Source organism: Arvicanthis niloticus, chromosome 4, assembly GCF_011762505.2.
Source record: "Arvicanthis niloticus isolate mArvNil1 chromosome 4, mArvNil1.pat.X, whole genome shotgun sequence".
Taxonomy (NCBI): domain Eukaryota; kingdom Metazoa; phylum Chordata; class Mammalia; order Rodentia; family Muridae; genus Arvicanthis; species Arvicanthis niloticus.
In genome coordinates this window covers 39,247,204-39,269,262 of record NC_047661.1, presented here as the reverse complement: position 1 = coordinate 39,269,262, position 22,059 = coordinate 39,247,204, and the positions used below count along the sequence as shown (strand labels likewise).

The 22,059-nt window shown below is 36.6% G+C and overlaps 1 protein-coding gene across 6 annotated transcripts in view; it reads left to right on the top strand.

Moving 5' to 3' along the window:
- Nbea (neurobeachin) overlaps positions 1–22,059 on the top strand; it is a 518,446-nt gene that overhangs the window by 251,165 nt on the left and 245,222 nt on the right. For all 6 annotated transcript variants that reach the window (XM_076932409.1, XM_076932408.1, XM_076932407.1 and 3 more), the window contains 2 exons: positions 8,454–8,515; positions 19,131–19,195. In XM_076932409.1, the coding sequence (XP_076788524.1) occupies positions 8,454–8,515; positions 19,131–19,195 (127 nt within the window). The remainder of the gene's footprint in view (positions 1–8,453; positions 8,516–19,130; positions 19,196–22,059) is intronic.

The window sequence follows — 22,059 nt, the reverse complement described above, 5'->3', positions numbered from 1 at the left end:
ATATTTTATTTATTAAATAAAAAAAGATGACTCATTATTCACCTTTAATGTTTTGCTTTAAATTCTACATTTATGACAGAAGCTCAGTCAGGGTCGAGTCTGAGAACTTAGAATTCTTGAGCACGCAGCTGTTGAAGGTCTTATTTTCTCAGATTGCTTCCACAATTCAAGCCTGTAATTGTTGGGTAAGGCTGAGACTCTGGAGAATAGCCCTGATCAACCTCCCCTTGAGCTGTCCCACTTGAAAGCATTTCCCTTTGTGCTTTCATCACAATAATTATCAAGTAGTTTCCTTTTAGTAATTGTCTTAGCCTTTTATCTGCGAGTTTACGAAAGCTTTCTGATGAAAAGAAAGTGATACCTGGCATTTACATTTATCATGGCTTATTAATGTAAGTACTTTCAAGAAAAAGAACCTGCATTTGTAATGTAAATATAAAGACCTTAAGGGTTCATATGACTGTTAGAGCAACTTTAAATGTTCTTAAATTTCAGAACTTGCATATATTTATTTGAGTTTTAAATTAATTAATTAATGTTACTCCTAAAAGAATTCATCATTTAAACATATGATGTTATTTTAAAATAAAGACATTTCTGTATTTTTCTGTTTAAACTATTTATGTTGCTATTTATGTCATATCTTATGATTCGGGTGTATCTCTCCTTGATTACTGATACTTCACTTGATGATATGCATAGATAAACTACATGGATACTTTTTGATGATTATTTGGCCCAGTTGTTTTTGTACAGTGCTGAACTTGAATCAGACATATTTATCAGTGTTTGCATTGAAGTGAGGATTTTAGATTCTGAAGTTTCTCAGGGAGAAGAGGAGCATGTTTGCCAGGCACTAGCATAGAGCTAACAATTGGTTATAATCAAGTTTAACCCAGAGAGACTAGAAAGGCCAGATGTTTGTGACAATGAACATGTCTCGTAGTTCCCTATTTCATTCCCTTCACTGCAGTTTAACTAAATCAAGAGGTCAAGAAAAGGGCAAGACATTCCAGGCATTCACTATTGTTGTAAAAAAAAAAAAGTTTAGTGAGTCTTGGAAACATCAAAAATAAATATTTTTTGCTTTTTAAAAAATAGTGTTTAGCAGTAATTCTGTTTTTAGTGCAGTGTAGATTGATTTTTAGACATAAAAGTGAATGCCTTTTCTCTGTAATTGAGCTGTTAGCTTTTTCAAGCCAAAGAGTGTGTTGGCTTCCTTAGGTTACAAAGTGCTTCCTCAGTGCAAGGCCACTAGCATTTGCTTAGTTGAGGACTCCAAAGTAAATAATTTAACTTAAAATGTGTTTAAGCACAGCCCGTCCAACGTGATTACTACTGAATAATGTAGACATTTCACCCGTTTTTAAGATACTCAGGTCAATGAATGTGAAAAACACATGAGAAGTGGCATTGAGTATCAAGAATTACTAAAATATTTTTTAATTATGACATTTTTGATGAGATAACACAAATCAGCAAGTGTTTGAAGTAGAAGTCAGCTTCTCGAGGAGGAATTCATGTCAGACCTGTTATCAGAGTTTTCTTATCTCTGGTTTTATAGAACAATCTTCTGTGAGTGTTACAAACTTCAAGCCAGACAAAACACACGCGCGCGCGCACACACACAAACATACACACCCTCTGAATTATTGTCATAATAATTCCTATAACATATCAACAGAATGACAAGAAGTTACTAAGATTATGTCAGTAAGACAGTCAAAATGATTATGTGTGTGCTATGTCACCTGACAGCTACCTTTGTTTCTGACCAACACAGGCATTCTAATGTACAATCCTCACTCAGCTGTCCTTCTTTACAAATGGACTTTTACTTCCTTTGACCTAGTAGAATTTCCACGGGAAATGTACAGAATTTATTTTACTAATATTTATTTCTTTGTGAATTTTTTAACGTATTTCATGTAAATGAACATCATTACTATGGACATGAAGAAGTCAATTCACATGAAATTTTTTTAAATAAATATTTGAAAACCCTTATTCAGAATTTTAAAGCCAGAAACATTTTATAACTCAGACATATAAGAAAGCTAATAGTCACATTTAAGTTTATTTCATAGCCTCTTCAGGAAGGTGTATGCTAACTGGTGGAGAACTTTAGTTACTCAAGTGGCATGCCTGCAGAGGCATGGATATTGACACCAAGGGGAATGAGGATTGTAAACAGCATTATGATGCAGGTGAAATTTTACTGCTACTCCAGTTTTTAGAATTCTTTTTTATTTTTTCCATTAATTAACTTATTTATTTATTCATTTTTCATCTAGATCACTAACTCCCTTCCCAGTCCCCCTTCAAAGAGACCCTCTTCCATGCTCCCTTCCCTTGTTTCTGAGAGGGTGTACCCCCAACTCCCAGTATCCCTCCACCCTGGCACACAGTCTCTGCAAGGTTAGGCTCATCTCTCCCACAGAGTCCAGACAAGGCAATTCAGTTGGGGAACAGATTCCATAGACAGGCAACAGCTTTAGGGAGCATCTTTTGGGAATATGCCCAGGAGTGCTATAGCAGGGTCTTCAGACAGAACTATTTCCAACTTTCTCAGAAACTTCCAGATTGATTTCCAGAGTGATTGTACAGGTTTGCTTTCCCACCAGCAATGGAGGAGAGTTCCCCTTTCTGCACATCCTCACCAGTATATGGTGGAGCATCATTGGGGTATATGCCTAGGAGTGCTAGAGCTTATTTGGTTTATCGGTGTCTAACTTCTTGAGTTCCTTATATATTTTGGATATTAGCCCTCTATCTATCATATGTAGGGGTGGTGAAGATCTTTTTCCTAATCTATAGTCTGCTGTTTTGTCCTATTAAGCAAAGTGTCCTTTGCCTTATAAAAGCTTTGCAGTTTCATGAAGTTCCCACTTACCAGTTCTTGATCGTAGAGCCTGAACCATTGGTGTTCTGTAGCCTTAAAAGAAAGTTTTCAATTTTTCTTTTGATTTTGGAATTTTTATTTGGTAAACAAATAAAAAAATTTTATTGGGTAAACAAAAAAAATTTATTTACCAAAATTTTTTTCTTATTTTGTTTTATTTACATTTAAGATGCCATCCACTTTCCCCATTTCCCCTCCCTAGAAAACCCCTGTCCTATGCCCTCCCTTTCCTTTTTGCTAAATAAAAAATTTTTATTTGGTGTACACCAAATTATTTCCTCTAAAGTTTAAAAAAAACCTATAATTAAATTTGTGTGAGCATATTTGGTAGGCATCCCGTTAGCATAGAGCTATCGTGCTTCTGAGACTACTTTTGCAGTGTAGTGGCACAGAGACAGTAATGAGTGGCTGTAGCAGACACTCAGTGTAAGACATTTACTACCTAGGCCTCTAGAGAGAAGGAGACTGAACAGTGATATTCTAATAGCTGCCATTTTGTAACAACTGAGTTGTTAGCACACTGTACAAATCAGCCCTCATTGTTTCTGCAGTATTTGGATGGGCTTTGTTTTCAGATAAAATTTATTATTTTAATATAAAACAAGTTGAATAAATCAAGTTTAATGTTTTAAATGTATTTAAGATTGTAGTTTCTTTAAGTTATATTACAGTTGATGCCATCAAACTGTTAGAAAAAAGAACAGGAAGAGCTTGAGATGTCTAGTGAAGTATTAGCTCTCATACTCCTCTACACATGCTCATTATTCTGGCTTTATTCACTCTTATAATGGAACTCTAATCCATCATTGGTATTTCCAGTAGTTCTGTAAAACTGTTCTTAGAGTCTTGTTTTCATGGTATTAAATTTGGGAATACACACCAGTTACTTACTCTGATGGTTTTGAAACTATCTGGTAGTCTTAAAAGTAACTTTTATGGAGAGGACCCTGACAGTGTTAGAAGAAGCAATAAACGCCATCTTTCAATACAAAAGTAAAAAGGTATAGGAAAATGCAGGAAATGTTTATTGTGCCAGAGAGTTGTAGAGACTTTGCGGCATCCTAAAGCCACTCTCTGGTGGTGTTCCTATCTTCCAGAATGAGAAACTAAGGCTCAAGAAGCACCATGGGCACTTTCTTTTATCCTTCACAGTCTATACCAGTGGTTCTCAATTTATGGGTCACAACCCCGTGGGGTACCATACCAGATATGCATAGCAGATATGCATAGCAGATATGCATAGCAGATGTCTCCATTACTATTCATAACAGTAGCAAAATTACACTATGAAGTAGCAACGAATTAATTTTATGGTTTGGGATCAGCACAACATGAGGAATTGTAATAAAGGGTCACAGCATTAGAAAGGCTGAAAACTACTGTTCACAGTATTACACCCCAGTTCCATTGTTCTGGTTTGATGTTATTGGTGGTGGTTTGTGTGTTTGTTTGTTTGTCTGTCAGTCTGTCTGTCTGTTTTTTTTTTTTCATATCTCAGACATTTGTTTTACCCCTCTTTGGCCAACATAGGGTCAGCACCAACCAGACCACTGCCACCCCTGTAGACATTCCCACACAAGGCGGCTAACCTTGCTGGCCTGTACCCCCTCCATGATCCTCTGGATCACATTTCAGTTACCTGCTAACAGCGCCTCCACTGCACTCCTCACTCTTATTAAACCCTCCAGGATATTGCACAAAATGCTCAGTATGTGTTGTCTACTTCAGTTTTCTTAGTTCTCCCCATATTACTAAGTTTTTTTGTTTGTTTGCTTGTCAACTAATTAATTTAATTAAAGTATTTCTAAATACTTGTTGAGATTCTTTGTCATAGATTTCTGTCCAAAACTCCTGTTTCAGAATAAGCCCTTCATGAAAGAGAATGTAATGTTGTTTCCAAGAAGAATCTGTTTGCTTGAGGTATATTGACTATTACCTATCACTTCCTACCGAGAGGAACAGCCTTAGAGACTGGACTGTTGTGCAGTATATGAAAGCTAAAGGGTTCTTTCAAGTTGATCTTCAAGTTCAACAGATTAGTCAGACCCTCAGACTCACCCTGGAGACTAGCTGGTCTTGAAAAGAAATTTAACTGTAGTATTAGGTAGTGCTTGTATTAAACAAAGATAGCTTTGTTTACAAAGACCAAGTTTCTAACTTTGTATTCATTTGGGTATGTTATAATCTTGTCTATCCATTAGTATAGCATTTTTATTTTATTGTTTTAGTTGGTTTCGTTTTAGCAAGAGGAAATATATTCTCAAAGTAGAATTCTCAAAGTTCCCAGTAAATGTGTACTCATTTAGTATCAGCTAAATTGGGGTAAGTGCTTTCTTCCTATATCTGTTTTGCTAGCTGTCTGGATCTAGACCATCTAAAATTAATATGCATACATGTATGCCTTGGCTACCTTAAGCAATGTAGTTTACAGTATACTCAGAGACTCAGCAGTCTTCTGGTAGAGCATCTTTTATTTGCCAACCTGCTTCCTCTCATGCCACAAAATCCGAATTATCTCGATCTAGCTCTTTGCTTTATGTTGCAAAACCAGTGTCTTGCAGTGTTGAGTTAGTATTTATGTGCAGAATATTTATTCTGGTGAATAAATACCGTTGGTAACAACATTCTGTTGAGTGGCCTGTACTTTTGTAACTACCTTCCAAAAGAGACTCACCATGTGGCATTAGCTTGTCTGGAACTTGCTTAAATTCACAGAGGACCACCTGCCTCTGCATTACATGTACACTTCCAGTGAAGGCTACTTTTCAGTTGATAAAGTGCAGTTTGTCATCGTTCAGTCAGAATGCCATCATCAGCCTTTAGAACCATTACTCCTACTTTATAACCTGCTCAAAACTCTTCATCTTAACCTCCCGAACCATTTATAATTTTCTTTCTCCAGCCTTTCTCTGAACTTTAACTTAAGAGTTCCAGTTGTGCTTTCCAGCATCCCCCCACACTCCAGTCATCCATCCCCAAGTTACAAAGGTCTATTGAGACATTGCACTTGGCTCCTTGATCACATTTATCCTTGTTGCATAATATATTCTCCCCCCATCCCACATCTGATCCCACATCTGACCAAAGCATGCTGACCAAGTCAATTAGTCACATTTAGCCATCACGGCCTTCCTTAGAGTTGCTAGCAGATGCATTGATTCACTTACAGATGAACTCAATGTGATACTTGACTTGCCGTTGTCTAAACAATTCATAGCATCGCCAGATTCATTGTACTTTCATGAGCTTCTGATTAAAGTTCCACATATGAAGTATAATGCTTCTTAAATTTTCAAATATGGTGATTTTATTTGGGTAAATATTGCCTGTGTGTGCATTTCATTATCAAGTGCACTACTGCATAGTACCTATTTGTCTTGTTTGTACTCCTTCTAGCCCTTAGGAATAGTTTACAAGAAACCATAATTCTGGTAAGTTTCCAGAATTTCTGTAGCTTATGTTCTCATTATCGATATTAGGTCTGCTTTTACTTCCTGGCTTGTCCTTTGAGAACAGATGGCTCTGACCAAAATTAAATAGAGAAAACTCACTAGTAGAGTGAGGCTCTCTAGACCTGAGTTCATCTTCTTACACACACGAGAAAGGATGTGTTTACAAACTTGCTATCCTGTCAGCTTGTGCACAATCTGTGAAAATACATTGCTGGTGTAAGCTTTTCTATTTTTCTTCTGATACAATCATAATATTGCTAGGAGTTATAAACTACTACATAAGAGTTTGCTTAAAAATAGTAATAATTCTATTTTTCTAAGATTTTACTTTAAAGTATTATGTATTCAAAATCAACACACAATAAAGACGGATAATTCTTACTGCCAATTACTATTGTCTATGTTAATATACCCACATCTTAATTATGATCCTGTGGACTTTCCTTAAGATTTTCTTTGTCAGAATTCAAGTACTTGATCAGCCAACAAGTGAAACATGGTCCTTCAGTCTTTTTAACTCTGTAGCTCCTGAGTGCGAGGGTTTCTGACCAGTTACACCACACATCTTTTAAACAAGCTTTTCACATCGGTCTCTTATTTCATTAGCTATCTGAATGGGGTCTGAAAAGATGAAGTACTAGTGACTTTTTAAAGCTTGTTATGCCTGTATGTATGACATGGATAAACTCTTCAGCAAAACGGGCACAGCAGGAGATTTATCCATCCTGTAGTTGTAGTAATTGCACATGCTCTTGTCTACAGGCACTTGAGACTGAAATCAACTTTAAAAAATAAAAAAATAAAATTGTTGCTTTAACATTGCATTTGTTACCATTTAAATGTAAGAGCAAAGCATCTCTTTCTATAAGAGGATTTACTGGGCCAGCAGGTGGGCTCACCAGTAAATACCTATGCCCCACCAGAGACCTGAGTTCCAGCACTAGAACCCACACAGCTGTCTTTTTTTTTAATTAGATATTTTATTTACATTTCAGATGTTATTCCCTTACCCCATTTCCCCCATGCTCAGGAACCCCCTACCCCATCCCCCTTCCTCCTGCTTTTATGAAGATGTGCGCCCACCCACTCCCCCACTCCCACCTCCCCATCCTTGAATTCCCCCACACTCAGCATCCAGCCTTCATGGGACGTGCCCCCCAACACACATCATGTACATACTCATAATAAAATTAATATTCTCATACAGAGATTATTATTATTAAATCTAATTTACATCTCCTTATTTTGGTACTTTTAGAACTAGGTATTATGATTTGTTTTCTTATATATACTGCTTTGCAAGTCATCCTTTATTTAGAAGAATTGAATAATTAATGTCCAAGTGTTTATAGATTTTTTTTTTCTTCTTTCTTTTTTTGGTATTTCAAAACAGAGTTCTTCTCTATGCAGCCCCGGCCAGCCTGGTACTAGCATTATAAACAAGTCTGGCCTCAAACTCAGAAATTTGCCTGCCTCTACCTCCCAAGTACTGGGATTGAAGACCTGCACCACCACTGGCTGCTGCTTCCAGGATGTTTTTTTTCTGTAGAGTAGGCATGGCATTAGAACTGATGAGACCTGCATGAGAGATGATGTAGGGAACTTAACACAGTCCCTTGCAGACATAAAGTCGGTGATCTATGTGACTGCATACCTATTGTATGCATTATTTTCAATCCTTGTTGTACCTGATCTGTGAGTTTGGACCCTTTAGTGAGCTGTGGTAGATGAGCTATGCATACATTGTTTAATTTTGATCTTCCACTTAGAAAATACCAGCAGGTTTTTTATCCTTGTACTCTACTCCAGGAAACAGTCTTACAGCAATACCTTTGGTTAACGCAGCTCTGACTAGCCCGATTTCAATAGTCATCCCTTACATTACATAAAATTTTTAAAATACCTTGACCTAATAACTGAAACATAAAATCAATATTTTAGAAATTATCATATCATTTGAAATGTCTGAATATTTTAAATAATGTAAAAGGTGTATGGATGAATTTAATTTCTGAAGTCTCCTAAAAGTCTTTTATAATTTAAAATCAGGTACTTGCCTGTCCTGTGGTAACTCTTTGCTTTGACCTTTCCCTCCGCAGGCCTTGTTTGTATGAAGTCCAGCACATCGGTGGTAGAGTTAGTCATGCTGCTTTGCTCGCAGGTAAGAGTCATTCTTTTGGTCAAATTAAACTGATTGAGGCTTCTTAATGTGTATAAAAGTAATTATAATTAAATGTTGCCTCTCACTATGGAGATACAGGAGATAGTGTGATGCATTACGGTGCACTCGTGCCTAGATGCCCATCCCATGTCTGCACTGCCTTATTGTCCTTCTCTCACCTCTGTGCTCTCTGGTCTTTGTTCTCCATGACCTCCCATTGCTTTATTCTGTTGGTGCCTACCTTTGTTCTGTGTCCTTAAGGTCTTTTGATATTGTTCATCCCATCTTTGACAATTTTTCAGCACATATTACAATTTTAGAACATAACTAGTAGTTACTATTGTTTTCTTCTCTGTCAGATTAGAAGAGGTGGAAAGTCAAGCCGTTTCATGTCAGTACTAAACACATGCAATCCAGCCATTGGTCAGTCATCTTTGATGGGCTGCTTTCCCATTTTTATGTAGAAATGGTATATATTTATAAATCTAAAAGTATACTGAGTGGTGATTATTTTTATTAACAAGAATTAAAGATAAATTGTTGAATTTTTTTAATTAAACAAAATAATGATCTATCCAAAGCTTGAAGGAGAAGAACCATGTATTGTATTAGTCTTTTAGATAACTAAAATAGAAATTTAATAGTCTTTGCTTTCACCGGGAATTCATGTCTCCATGTTATTATATGACTATGATATATTCCATAATATTAGAATGAAAAAGATACATGTTTGTAATCAGTAGCTGTTGTATTCATCCCTGTTCTCCTCAGTGAAGGGCGAACACTCCTGATGTCCATAACTGTCCTGAGTCCACCTAATGCCACAGCCAACCCACATAAGACAATGGTCTTTAACCATCCCAGAGCAAACAGCAAAATCTTACTTACTGACTTATCCTGGGTCTCCTCAGTACAACGGTGATCACAACTAAGTCATAACCAGCCTGAGGTCCACCTAAACAGCACAGTCAATCCAGATAAGCCGAGCATGACTTCAGTGGTCTTTAATATTCTAGAGCAAACAGCAAAAGCATACCTTCAGATTTCCAGTTTACTTTCTTCAGGAGTATGTTCGTGGGAAGCCAGGAATACAGTTGAGAGGAAAACAGAGAGCACCAGCCCTGGGAGGAGCCCATCTGCAAAGCTTGTGAAAATTGTACCCAGTGCCAAAGTCCTGAGTTCAAGGGAGATAGGAGCTCTGTGGATATTTTAGGTGAAGGAGAATCCAGATATTTAGCAGCTTTTGTGACAAGGCATAGTTTCGACTCCTTTTCTGTAGCCCTGTCTATTGCTGCAGTTCAGAGACTACAGAGCAGTGTTGCATTAGGGCTTGGTGTCTTAGATGGCCTCTTTTCTAATTGTAGGTTTAACATTACCCATTTGCTGGCTCCAGAAATTCCTGCCATTAGGGGCCCTAGAGATGAAACTTTGCCTCAGATATTGATTGGAAGGAAGAGTGGGAAATGGAAGCTGTCTCTGTAGTACACTTTCCTGTGTGTCAGCAGGACAGCCGGGTAAACAGGCCTCTTAGATTGATTTTCAAATTGAATTTTAAAAATAATTCAGTATTTGAACCCTGAAAATTTTAAATGGTTCAAGTGGTTCATTGGTTAAATAGCCTCATATAAGTAACTTGAAAGGTTCACACATTAAAAATAACTGTCGTATTTTCTGTTAATCTGTAATGTTACTTTCTACAAAGCACTTTCAAGAAAAACGGTGAGTTCTTTTTATTCTGTTAAATGCAGTTGGGTAAGTTAACTATTTCAGCGTGAAGCTAAGCTTATCAGCCCATCATTGCAGATCTTTGTTGATCCGAGGATGTTTTCAGACTTTGGTTTTGAGAGCACTAAGAAAGATGGACACATTTCAAAAGGTTCTTAAAATAATATGACGTTTTTCACTACTGTTAAAATTCATGAGTCTCATCACTTAGCAGGATGACCACAAAAGTGACAAACCTCTGATGAAAAAAAAGTTAACGGTGCTGTAGAGCTAGCTGGGCCTAGATCTCTACAAAGCATGTTCTTTTCTGTAGGCCTTAATGCATTTCCTCCGTTGGAGCTGATCCCCATAGAATTAGCACCCGTCTGCCGACTGTCTTCCTGCCAAGGCAGGCAATCATGATGAATCTTTTAAAACATCGCCCACAGAGCTCCTTTGCGTTGTTTTACTGTCAGCCACCATAGATGATGAGCAGCAGAGAGAGACTAACAGAAGTAGTTCAGAGTATGCATTCTTACTGTCTGTGTATACTATATGACCTTTACCTCACAGTGAGATAGATAGAACCATAAAATAGTATCCGTGCTGTGATTTGATTCCTGCCAAAATAAATTTTCAGCGCACATACCATTTTGTAGTTTGTTTGCATAAAATTTATCTTCAAACTTAGACAGGACATTGAAAACTGGGATTAAAATAAGCAACAAGGATTGAAAGAGAAAGGAAGTGAACTTTATTCTGGGTGCCTTATATTTCTCTTTGCTATAGCTCATTAAATGCTTTTTCTTTTACACTTTTCATTTCTTGTTGGAAGTTCCATGTTAACTTCTACATATTATTAAGAATATTTGATTTTCTTCCCTCCTTATCTGAGCTCCTGAAAAAAATAACTTTTGCCAATAGTAAAATGTGTTCTAAATTCACATGAGATCACATTACAAGTGTCTGAAGGTACTTGTCAAGGATAATTCAGTTCATATGGCACCCTCTAAACTCTTAAAGGGCATGGCGTCCAGTCTATCCCCAGTGGAATTTTGCATTTCTTCAAATACATATTTTTAGTTTCCAGAAGGTATTACCATTTTCTGTTGTAATTTTTTTATTGTTCCAGAAACAGAACAATTTTTATTATATTTGGATACTTTTCTTTCCATGTACATCTTAAACTTTAAGAATTATTTCTTTACTCTTCACTTAGTTTGTATTAATTTAGTTACTAGCATCTTTTTAACAAAATGTATTCTTATCATTTTAAAGTGTAAGTAATTGTATAAGGTGTTAGTTAGCTTTTGATGTGTTTGGCAGAGGAGCACATGGCCAGTGTTCTGCACAGGCTTCTCAGTTATAGGAAGTCTGGTATCAGAGTATGTATCTGCTGTGCTGTGAGGTGCTCCCTGCCCCTCTTACAACACTTACGTCTCTTAAGTTACCCTTGGTGTACTACATTCTTTGATGAGTAGCAGATTGACTTTTTCCAAGCAAACTTCTTTAGGTACTTTAATAGTTTCTAATTATTTCCAGATTTCTCTTTAGGAAGTCTCCATGGGAAGAACTCTTAAGAAAAAGTGAGTGGTGTTACCCACAGGATTTCTTTAAGTTTCTGTCAGTAAAGTTTAGCAGATGCACGTGCACTTCTCTTTGTTTTGTGTGTCAAGAGATAAAGTGTGGGACCTCATGAAAAATCATATTATCAGTATTTAAGTGCTTTCTGAGCTAAAGCACTTATTAAGCAAATTCCTGCTTAATAAATCATTCCTTGTTCTTCTTTAAAAGTTGAAAATACATAAGTTAAAATAATGACTCCTTGGATCTATGTATGATGTGCTCAGCATGAATTATTTTGTGGTTTGTATGACTTTGTTCTTTTCTAAGTACTTCATATATTTAACTAAAAGGATTTGGTGACTGGTGTGGTCAGGGTGTGACTCAGGGCTTTAAAAAACAGCATTCACAGAGGAGCCACAACTGAGGAGACTCCTGTTCCTTTCAAGTGATTTGGCCTTTGAACATTTAATTTTAAAAAAACGTTTTCTCCAATTTGCTACAGTTTAGTCAGATGGTACAAAAGAAAAGGATTTTTTTTCTAGATGTAATAAAGCCAAGATGAGGTTCTGAGGCCATGCTGAGGCTAACATGCAAAGCCCTGATAAATGTCTTCGCTCATATATACTCAGTACTGTAAGGACCTTAGACTGTGGAATAAGATGATAACTCTCAGAAGACCAGGGATGGACCATGTGTTTTTCTCTGGGCCTTTAGAAATGTCATTAAATCCTGACTGTTGTATAGTTTTGTCACATGTGATTCAGTGCCTAGGTACCCTGACACTGTCTTTTGTTAGCGTTGTGGTGATTACTGAAGCCTTAGTGACATGCCTGTAGTCCCCAGGAGGTTAGGGCTATCTGTAGCATTGCAGATATCATATCTGAATTTGAAGGCAAGGAGGCAGATTGAAAAGACACATGGCCTGAGATTTTTAATTGATATAATTAAGCACATATATGTGTGGCTCTGAAGACTGAATGGTTGTAGAATGCTCTTTGGAAGTGGACCCTAAAGCTGGTAAGCTTCCACTGCAGTATTAGCAGAGAAGGAAACACAGTTCTTGGAGGCAATTCAAGCAGGTCTGCAGGTCTATTTGTCTGTCTTCTCTTATGTCTGTTCTCAGGCTGGGGGCCAGCTTTTTTTTTTTTTTAATAATACATCAAAAGTTAAATAACTAGGGTTAGCTAGGTGGATCCATGGGTAACAGTGCTTGACCACAAGCATGATAAACTTATTCCCATAACCCCTGGTGAAAGGAGAGAACCAAGCCCTAAAACTCCCATCTCACTTCTGAATGAAAGGAAAATAGAAGAGAGAGAGAAGAGAAGAGAAGAGAAGAGAAGAGAAGAGAAGAGAAGAGAAGAGAAGAGAAGAGAAGAAGAAAGGGGGGACATGAATGTGGCTTAGTATGTTGGAGGAGAAGATTTGTTGTAGATAAAAGTGAGAGCACCACGGATATGAGGGTGAGCATAGCCAGAGACATTTGCAAGGATCCAGAGTCAACATGTCTGAGCTGGGCCATGTGAGTGGGCATGGGGAGGGATCTCCAGGAACATCAGCCAAGAAGGCAAGAGGCCCATAAGGCCACAAAAAAGGCATAGCTGAAATGGCTGAATTATATGGGGAAGAACATATTGGGGAATGGCAGTCCAGCCACTGGAGAATTCAGGTAAGAGGGCAGGGTATACCAGTGAAGAGGACCCTGTAACTGGTAGAGATTAGAGGACGCTGGGAGAACCTGGTGACCAGAATCTGCTTTGATATGTCAATAAGCACCTTGGTTAGTCCTTTGACATCTAACAACTTCCACAAGTACTCCATGGCACAAACATACTGATGAACACCCCCAGTATCAAACATCCATCATCATCATCATCATCATCATAGTAATAACGATAACAATAAATTTATTTTTTTAAATGAGACAGTATATTTTTGAGTTGTGTAGAGTGAGTACTTCACATGTTCGTAGGTGTTTTTCAAATGAAGTTTACACAATCTTTTTAATTAATTTTTAACAGTACATACTTTTGCTTGGTACTTTCTGTAAGCCCCCTCTCTTATGTTCAGATGAATTATCTAAAACTATCTGGATGCTCACCCTAAAACGAGGAGGCCCCAGTGGGACAGTTAAGGAAAGGAAAACGGCCATTCTCCACAGAGTAAGGTCAATCAGCAGGAAGTTCTGTCCCTTGTCTCATGTTACTTCTTGTGCTATGAAAAGGGCCTTCATAGTCTCATGATAAATCAAACTTGGAAGAGTTAGACTTTACATATTCAGCTTTTGAATTGTAGAAGTTCTTGTTATATCAAACTTTAGTTTCAAGACTTGAAGGAATTCAAAACTATATCTGTAAATCTTAAGTTGTATATTTGAATGTGCCAAATAATTTTTTAAATGTTACATATTTTTCTCTTAGAATTGCTTTTATTGTGTTTCATATATTTTAATGTGTTATGTTTTCATTTTCATTCAGATTTTAAAAGGCTTTAAGTTCCTTTTTTTATTGCTGCCTTAACCCAATTTCCATGCAGTGGTACATGGTTCAGAGTCGGTTTTGTATGCTTTCCACTGTTTCTGCTGTTGTGGATGTCAAGCGCTACCCCACTGTAATCAAATAGGATATAGGATGTTAGTTCAGTTTTCTTGTTTTTTGTTGAAACTTGCTTTGTATCCTACTATGGAATCAATTTTGTAGAAAGTTCCGTAGACTTCTGAGAAAAAGAAACAAACTAAAATAATAACAACAGAAACATTCTTCAGTGTTTGGTGGAAAGTTCTGTAGATACCTTTTAGGTCTATTTGATTTATATTATTATTTAACTCCAGAGTTTCTTTCATTTTTGTCTGGATGCCCTGTCAATGAGTAAGATTCAGGTATTGAAGTCCCCGTTATCACTCTATTAGGGTCAATGATATTGGATGTCCTTTTGGCTTATGAGTAGATGTCTAGAATTGTAATGTCCTCTTGATACATTTTTTCTTTAATAAGCATGTGCCCTTATGTTGAACATGTTCAAATTTTGTGTTGTTATTCTGTAAGAAATACAGTATGACAATATCTATATAGCATTTATATCACTGTATACTAACTACTATGAACCTACTGATATTTACCATGTACCCAGGAATGTGTGCATGTTATATGCAGACACTACAATATTTTATATGAGGGACTTAAGCACTGCTGAATATTGGTATTCCTGTGGGATTCTAGGACAGTCTGCCATAGATGCCAAGTGATGACAGCATGTATACTAATAGGTGAGAAGATCATTGCTTTAAAACATTATTTAAAAATACGGACTTTTTTATCATAAGTACAAATGAATTACACATATATTGGTGAAATTTTTCATAATTATATGCTTTATTTTAACAGTGATAATCTAAAATTTTAGCCGATATCATGTTTATTTTTAAATGATTAGGTTATGCTATAATTTTATGTTGCCTACTTGTTTTTCCATGATTATACTTTATATTAGCAATCTTTCTAAGTTAATTATCATTTGGGGGAGGGGAATTTTTACATTATTCTTTCCTGTAAGATTTTGGTACAATGTTCATGAAAGTAAGCCATGAAAAGGCAAAAATGAAAAAATGCTTAAGATACTTTGTACATATATGCAGATACTCATTAATTTGTTTATCATGACCAAAAGCATCTTGAGGTGAAAAGGATTTGTTTCCTCTCACAGTTCTAGATTACAGTTCATTATTAGGGAAGCCAGGACAGAACTTAAAGCAGGAAGGTGGACGCAAGAACCATGGGAGAAAACTGTTTATTGGCTTGCTTTCTCTGACTTGTGATTTGCCTTTATGTCGAGGCCACTGTCTAGTGGTAGCATTGCCAACAACAGTCTGGGCTCTCCTATATCTACCTGCATTCAAGACAGTGCACACAAACATGCCCATAGCCCAGTTTGAATGAGTGAACATCCCAGCTGAGGCTCTTTCCAGGTCACTTTCACTAGTGTCAAGTTGGCAGTAAGAGGTCACCAGCATACATCCACAATCATAGAAAAATGGATGGGGCTCTACTTTTTTTAAAAATTTTATACAGCATTCTTTGCTTCAGTTCTTGTTATTAGTGTTAGTAACTTATTGCTCATATTTTTCAGTGTCATTGTATCAGTTACAATGAACATTTACTTTGAAGATTTTTAAGGACTATCACCACTTTTGGTGGTAATGTAGTTAATGTTGAGTAGATCAGATACAGAATAATAATGTTAAGTAGATCAGATACAGAATCGGATACAGATACAGAAAATATACAATTAATTTTCAGAATACTTTAAACCTACTCTTAACCTTCTAGTTTTCCTTCTACTATTTCTGATTTTTTTTTAAAAAGTTTAAGATGGATTAAATATCTAAGGATTAAGCTGGCATGTTTAATTGTATGCAAAGAAGGAGGAATGAGTATGTGCATTGAGCTGACATAGATGAGGAAAAACTGATGGGAAGAATGATGTTCTCAGCCTGAGCTGTCTAGCGGTCATCTCATCAGAGAACATAGGGATCTCATTTCCATCCTTCTGGAAAGTATTTGTCTTCAAAGTATTCCATTTCAAACGGTCTGCACACAAGATCCAGTTCCAGAGAAAGTTCCTAATCTCAAGGAAATTTCATGCATTCATGAAGAAGAGTTAAAAAGGCTGATGAAGCTGTTCTGAATACTTGGTGGTCCTCTACAAGCATTTCAACTTGAAATTAAATGTTTCCCACAAAGATAGAGGTGTGATGTGGGGTGTTCATGCACCCAGCAAGATGCACTCAGGCCATTCTTCTACTCAAAATGAGTTGATGGTGTGCAGGAGTCCCTTGAGGTGAAATCCAGCCTGAGAAAGCATCTCTGTCACATAATATAGATAGTGTAGAGCTGGCCACATCCTGATCTTAACATTCTGTTTAAAGTTCGTGTGTGTGTGTGTGTGTGTGTGTGTGTGTGTGTGTGTGTGTGTGATGTTTGTAAAACACTTGTGTAAGATACATAGTTCTTAAAGTCTTATACTTCTATTATTCCATTGGCTTGCTTATATTTAAACATCAGCATCCTTACCTTAGCTCTGACTTTTTGTTGAGAACCACTCTGCCCCACGCTTGGGGGCCAAAATGTCACAGACTGTTCTATCAGTGTTGGAACCCGCACTGCCAAAAGCTTTGTTCCTGCTCGTACTGCCCCAAGCTGCTTCAGTCCATGGGTCAGGGTTCAGCAAGAGAGAGAGTGAGGATGGATGCAAAGAATGGAGACCAGACAGAGTGTCATTCAATCCCGTTTATTCTTCAGTCTCTCTTCTTCTCTCCAAGTCCCTAGTTCCTAGTACCAAGTCTCAAGTCCTGTTCTCTAGTCCAAGTGTCTAGTTCCTAGTTCCAAGTTCTTCCAGCTCCAAGTCTCAAGTACCAAGTGTCTAATTCCTAGTTCTAAGTTGCTAGTCTCTTTCCCAGTTCCAAGTTCTTCTTCCAAGTTCCTAGACTCAAGTACAGGTGTCTAATCCAAGTTGCCTGTCTCTAGTCTCAAGTGCCTACTACTAATTTCTTCTGTCTGCCTCTCGCCTTCTATCTGTCTCACTTCTAAGCCACGCCTTTAAGTCACACCTTTAAGTCACACCCTTAGGTTTTATCTCTAAATCACACCTTTAAGTCTCACACACCCAAGGGAAAATCCTGGGTATCTAAAACAAGATGTTATCAGAGCATGCTCAGCTGTTGTAGGCTGTTGTAAACAAGTCTCTTGTCAGGGTATATGGCTCAAGATGGCTGCAAGAATGATAGCCGCCTTCTGTTGGCTCCACACAACTTTTTAGTATTATTTCTGTATCAAACATTATAATATTATAATATGGCCTAAAGGAAGATTACAGACACTGTTAATTGATCTATATAGTTTTCAAAAGATTTACTCTGCTCATGTTGTAGACAGACCACAACTTTTTTTTTCTTTTTATTTTGTGACCCTAATTCATGGTCAGGGTAATTGAATACCTCTGGGTAGCCATTATTTCATATATCAAGAAAAGTATAGATTTCTATATGATGAGCTAAATAAAGTTTTGTTTTAATGCTGCAATTAATTAATAATTAGTTAGAACCTTATTAATAATAACTATCAATCATAAAATATGTGCATTGAGTTTTCTTATAAGGTGATATCAACTTGATTCAAAACTTAAATGGCATTTTATTATGATAAAATGTATACCTTTATACCACCATGACATTCATATTGTCAAAATATTATATAAAATAAATAAATTTTCCATATGCAAAAAAAGAAATACAAATTATGTGGTGATATGATTTGTACATGAGTGACGTGAGTAATTAATAGAGATCATATATGTGTATGTATTAGTGAGACTAGGGAGAATATTTGTAGAACTACTGAAAGGAATAGAATTTTCAATAATAAAAAAAACTTACTGGCCAAATATATTTTTAAGGAAGTAACTTGAATAAACCCAAAGCCAAAACTAGCTTTTTAAATTATATTCCAAACTTATCATGGAAAGAATACAAAACAAGCAACATTCTTTTCTAATCCAAAACACTGTCTGAGAGCTGTTTGTGTTCATAGTTGTGGCCTTTTCTCTGTGGAGCTGCCAGATTCAGGCATTTAGCAAATTTAGCTAATCTCCAATTAGCAAAGAGAGAATACATTAGAGTAATATTTCTACTATTAAGTTTTGTGGTGCACATTTGAAAAGAATGTATTTGTGCTGCTTTGTGCTGTTTCAGTCCTTTAGAATGTGAATCTGACTAGAGCAATTTATTCCCAAGGCAGTGTAAAGATATGGATTGTGTAGAGACATAGATGCATAAGTGCATACAATTCCTAAATGTCTAGCAACATAAATGTATAGATGCATAAAGGCATGGTTGCATCAAGTGTATGTGCATAAGTGCATAGATACATAAAGGTATAAATATAAAAACACATAGGTGCATAAAAACACAGATGCATAAACACATTTCTAATTTTGCTTCCAGTTCTAATAAAAATTCTGTATCTTTGAACAAATACCTCCTCCTTATGCATAGCTTCAGACCTCTGTTGGTCATTTGTTCTTTCCTGGAAGGAAGCTTGGTGCTGAGCAGATACCTTACTTACTGTCTTACTTTTCAGCAAATTTTAGCTTTCTAGCAACCAAAAGCCACCTTCTAAACTGTGAATCAGGGTAATTTAATTTTTTTTTCTTCTGAAATGACACTTGTTGTAAAATCTTATTGAAACAAAGTGTTTTGGGCATTAGTAACAGTGTCATCATGGTCTTTAGGTAGTTGCTATTGTGTTTGCATGTTCATATTTCTTACACTTGCTTTGTTTTATTCTTCTAGGAATGGCAGAATTCTATCCAGAAGAATGCAGGCCTTGCATTTATTGAACTCATCAATGAAGGAAGGTAATTAATTTTACACTTTCTGGGCAACTAGACAGTCTGCATTTAATTCCACCAGGCAATTGTTCTCTGATACCATCTGTTCTAAAATTTGTTAGGAAAAAAGCTTTGAATTCAATAATCTAACATGTAGGAACTTGGACTTTAAATTAACAAATTTTAGATGTTTTTTAGTTTTGGAGACAAAGCTTATATGAAATAATGATATTAGATTTAGTTTTGTGAGATTTGAGCTACATCTTACTGAGTAGTGAGGTTGTTTTAGGCAGATCAAGTGAACCCAGTCTGCAGTCCCATCTGCCACCCCATCTGTTTTCAGGCTAAGCTCAGTGTTTACACTTGAGACTCTCATCAGATGACATGAAGTGACTTCATCTGATCCTATTGTGTAATTGGTACCTGACTGGAAGTATGAGGGATGTTCAATACAGAAGGTGTAACAGCCTTAGCTAAGAGTGGCTCTTGCCATTGCTAATGATGCTATGAGAGAGATTTTATTTGAAACCATTGTTGTATTTATCGCTCTTGTGAACGGTTGTTTACTGTGATTTTTGTCATGCTCTATGGGTGGTATACATACGAAGGTTGCTAGATATGTCATCTATACATATGCTAGATATGTCATATATACATATGCTAGATATGTCATCTATACATATGCTTAGATATGTCACATATACATATGCTAGATATGTCATATATACATATGCTAGATATGTCATCTCTCTCTCTATATATATATACATATATGCTAGATATGTCATATATACATATGCTAGATATGTTTCATTTCTATCAACCTGAGGCAGGCAGCAATTATGAGTTGAATTTTCTATATTATATAGTGCATTCTATAGAAAATCATTTTTACATATTTGGTATGATGCTTGATTTCATGGAACAAGTTTACATAAATTAATACAGCAGTAATGGTTATAGTATTCAAACTTCCATTTTCATTAAGAAATAATGATCTTTCAAAAATAGTTTATATGTGCAATCAAAACTCAGTTTTTAGCATTGCTGCGCTTCCTCCCATTATTGCTCTGTATCCTGAGAAACTACCTTTCTTTATATAGTATCCTATCACATTGTGCATTCCTTCCTTTGATGTCAGTGAACAAATCTTTTCATCAAAATACAGTTCCAAAACTTAAAATAAGTTTTATACTTACTGAAGGGTAAAGAGTGAAGGAAATTATAAGAATTGGTAATAGGGAAGGAGATATGGCTCAGGGATTAAGAGCACTAGCTCATCATCCAGAGAACCCAGATTAAGCTCTCAGCAACCACGTGATGGCTCACAAGCGTCTGTAACTCCAATACTGGGAATGATGCCCTCTTCTGGACTCTGCCAGGCATCAGAAATGAAAAGATGATTTTCTGTCAATAACATTGTAAGAGATAAGGGAGCTGAAATTCTTGTGCTTTTAATTAGATTATATTTATTGACAGAAAAATAATAATGCTAGAAAATTTGCTTATACCAAATATGGAAAGCTTGGAGAAGTTTCATTTTCCAGAAGTATAATATTGCTTTGTACTGAGAAGAATAGAAAACAAAGAATATACTGATCATTTAAAAAAATCAGAAATTCTCATCAAGAGCTTACTGTACCATACAAGCTTTGCTGCATAAAGGAGTATTATGAATACAGTCGAAGGTGATCTTACTATTGACAACTATAAAGATACATTTAAGCATGAAAACTGAACATTTAAAAGCACACAGAGAACATGAATGAGAAGTGTATCTGTTTTTGTAAATTAAACTACAGTGCTTCATTATGTCCTTTATTCTACAATGGCTTTTGTCATGACAATGTGTTTAAGGTTGAAGGAACCATGCCAGTGGTAAGGGAATGCCACCTTAAATGTGATCTGGGACGCAGTTAGAAGACACCCATACTTGAAGACATAAAACTCTAGGCATTGGGGCTGGAGATGGAGCTCAGTAGACCCTTCTCATGTAGCATTTAAGAAATCTAGTGTTTGAACTCTAGCACCAAATACATTGGGTATGGGAGAACATGCTTCTAATATATCTTGAGAGGTATTATTACAGGAAGATTAGAAGCTCAAAGTTATGTGCAACCATACAGTGAGTCTAAAATACAGAAGATTTGATCTTTAAAAAAGCAAACAAGAACTTGTAGACTATGGTTAGAACATAGAGCAAAAACTCAGAGGCAAGGTATGCTGCTGAGGAGGTCTTTCCAGTCGCCCCACAGCTTGGGATCTAGTGCAACAGATTCCAGCCGCTGAGGGCCCTGTCATGAGAGAACCTGTGGTACTCCAGGTGCAGTGTGATGCAGAAATTCAGGGCTCATCATACAACCAGACTGCCCTGTGAGGCTTCAGGCATCTTTTTGAGGATGATGTCACTATAAGATATCATTTGGAAATCAGAGTAACAAGACTATGATGAAAGAGAGAAGAGAAAATATATAATAAAAACAAGTGCAGCCTGTCTTGTGGCTTTGATAAATGGGTGCCATGTAATAGAGGTGTAGCTCACCCAGGGAGAGCAGTGCAGAAGGAACATGGGTTTGATAAGAGGTGGTTTTTGCTTTTGGTTATACTAGAGCTGTGTAATTCCTAATTGCAAATTCAACAGATCTTGAGGTCTTTGGAAAGCAAGCTGAAAGGGTTTTAAGTGAGTGGCAACTCAAAGGCAAGCTTGCAATGCGTGAGGCCCTCTCTTCATCCACATCTCCACATGTTTGCCTCTCTATATCTTCTGGAGTCAGTTTAGACCCAACCCTATCACAGACATTCCTATGAACAACCCCACTACATGACATAATCTCCAGTCATCTTTGTTACCAGGTTACAGCTGTCTACCCTAAAATTTTTCCTTAAAACTT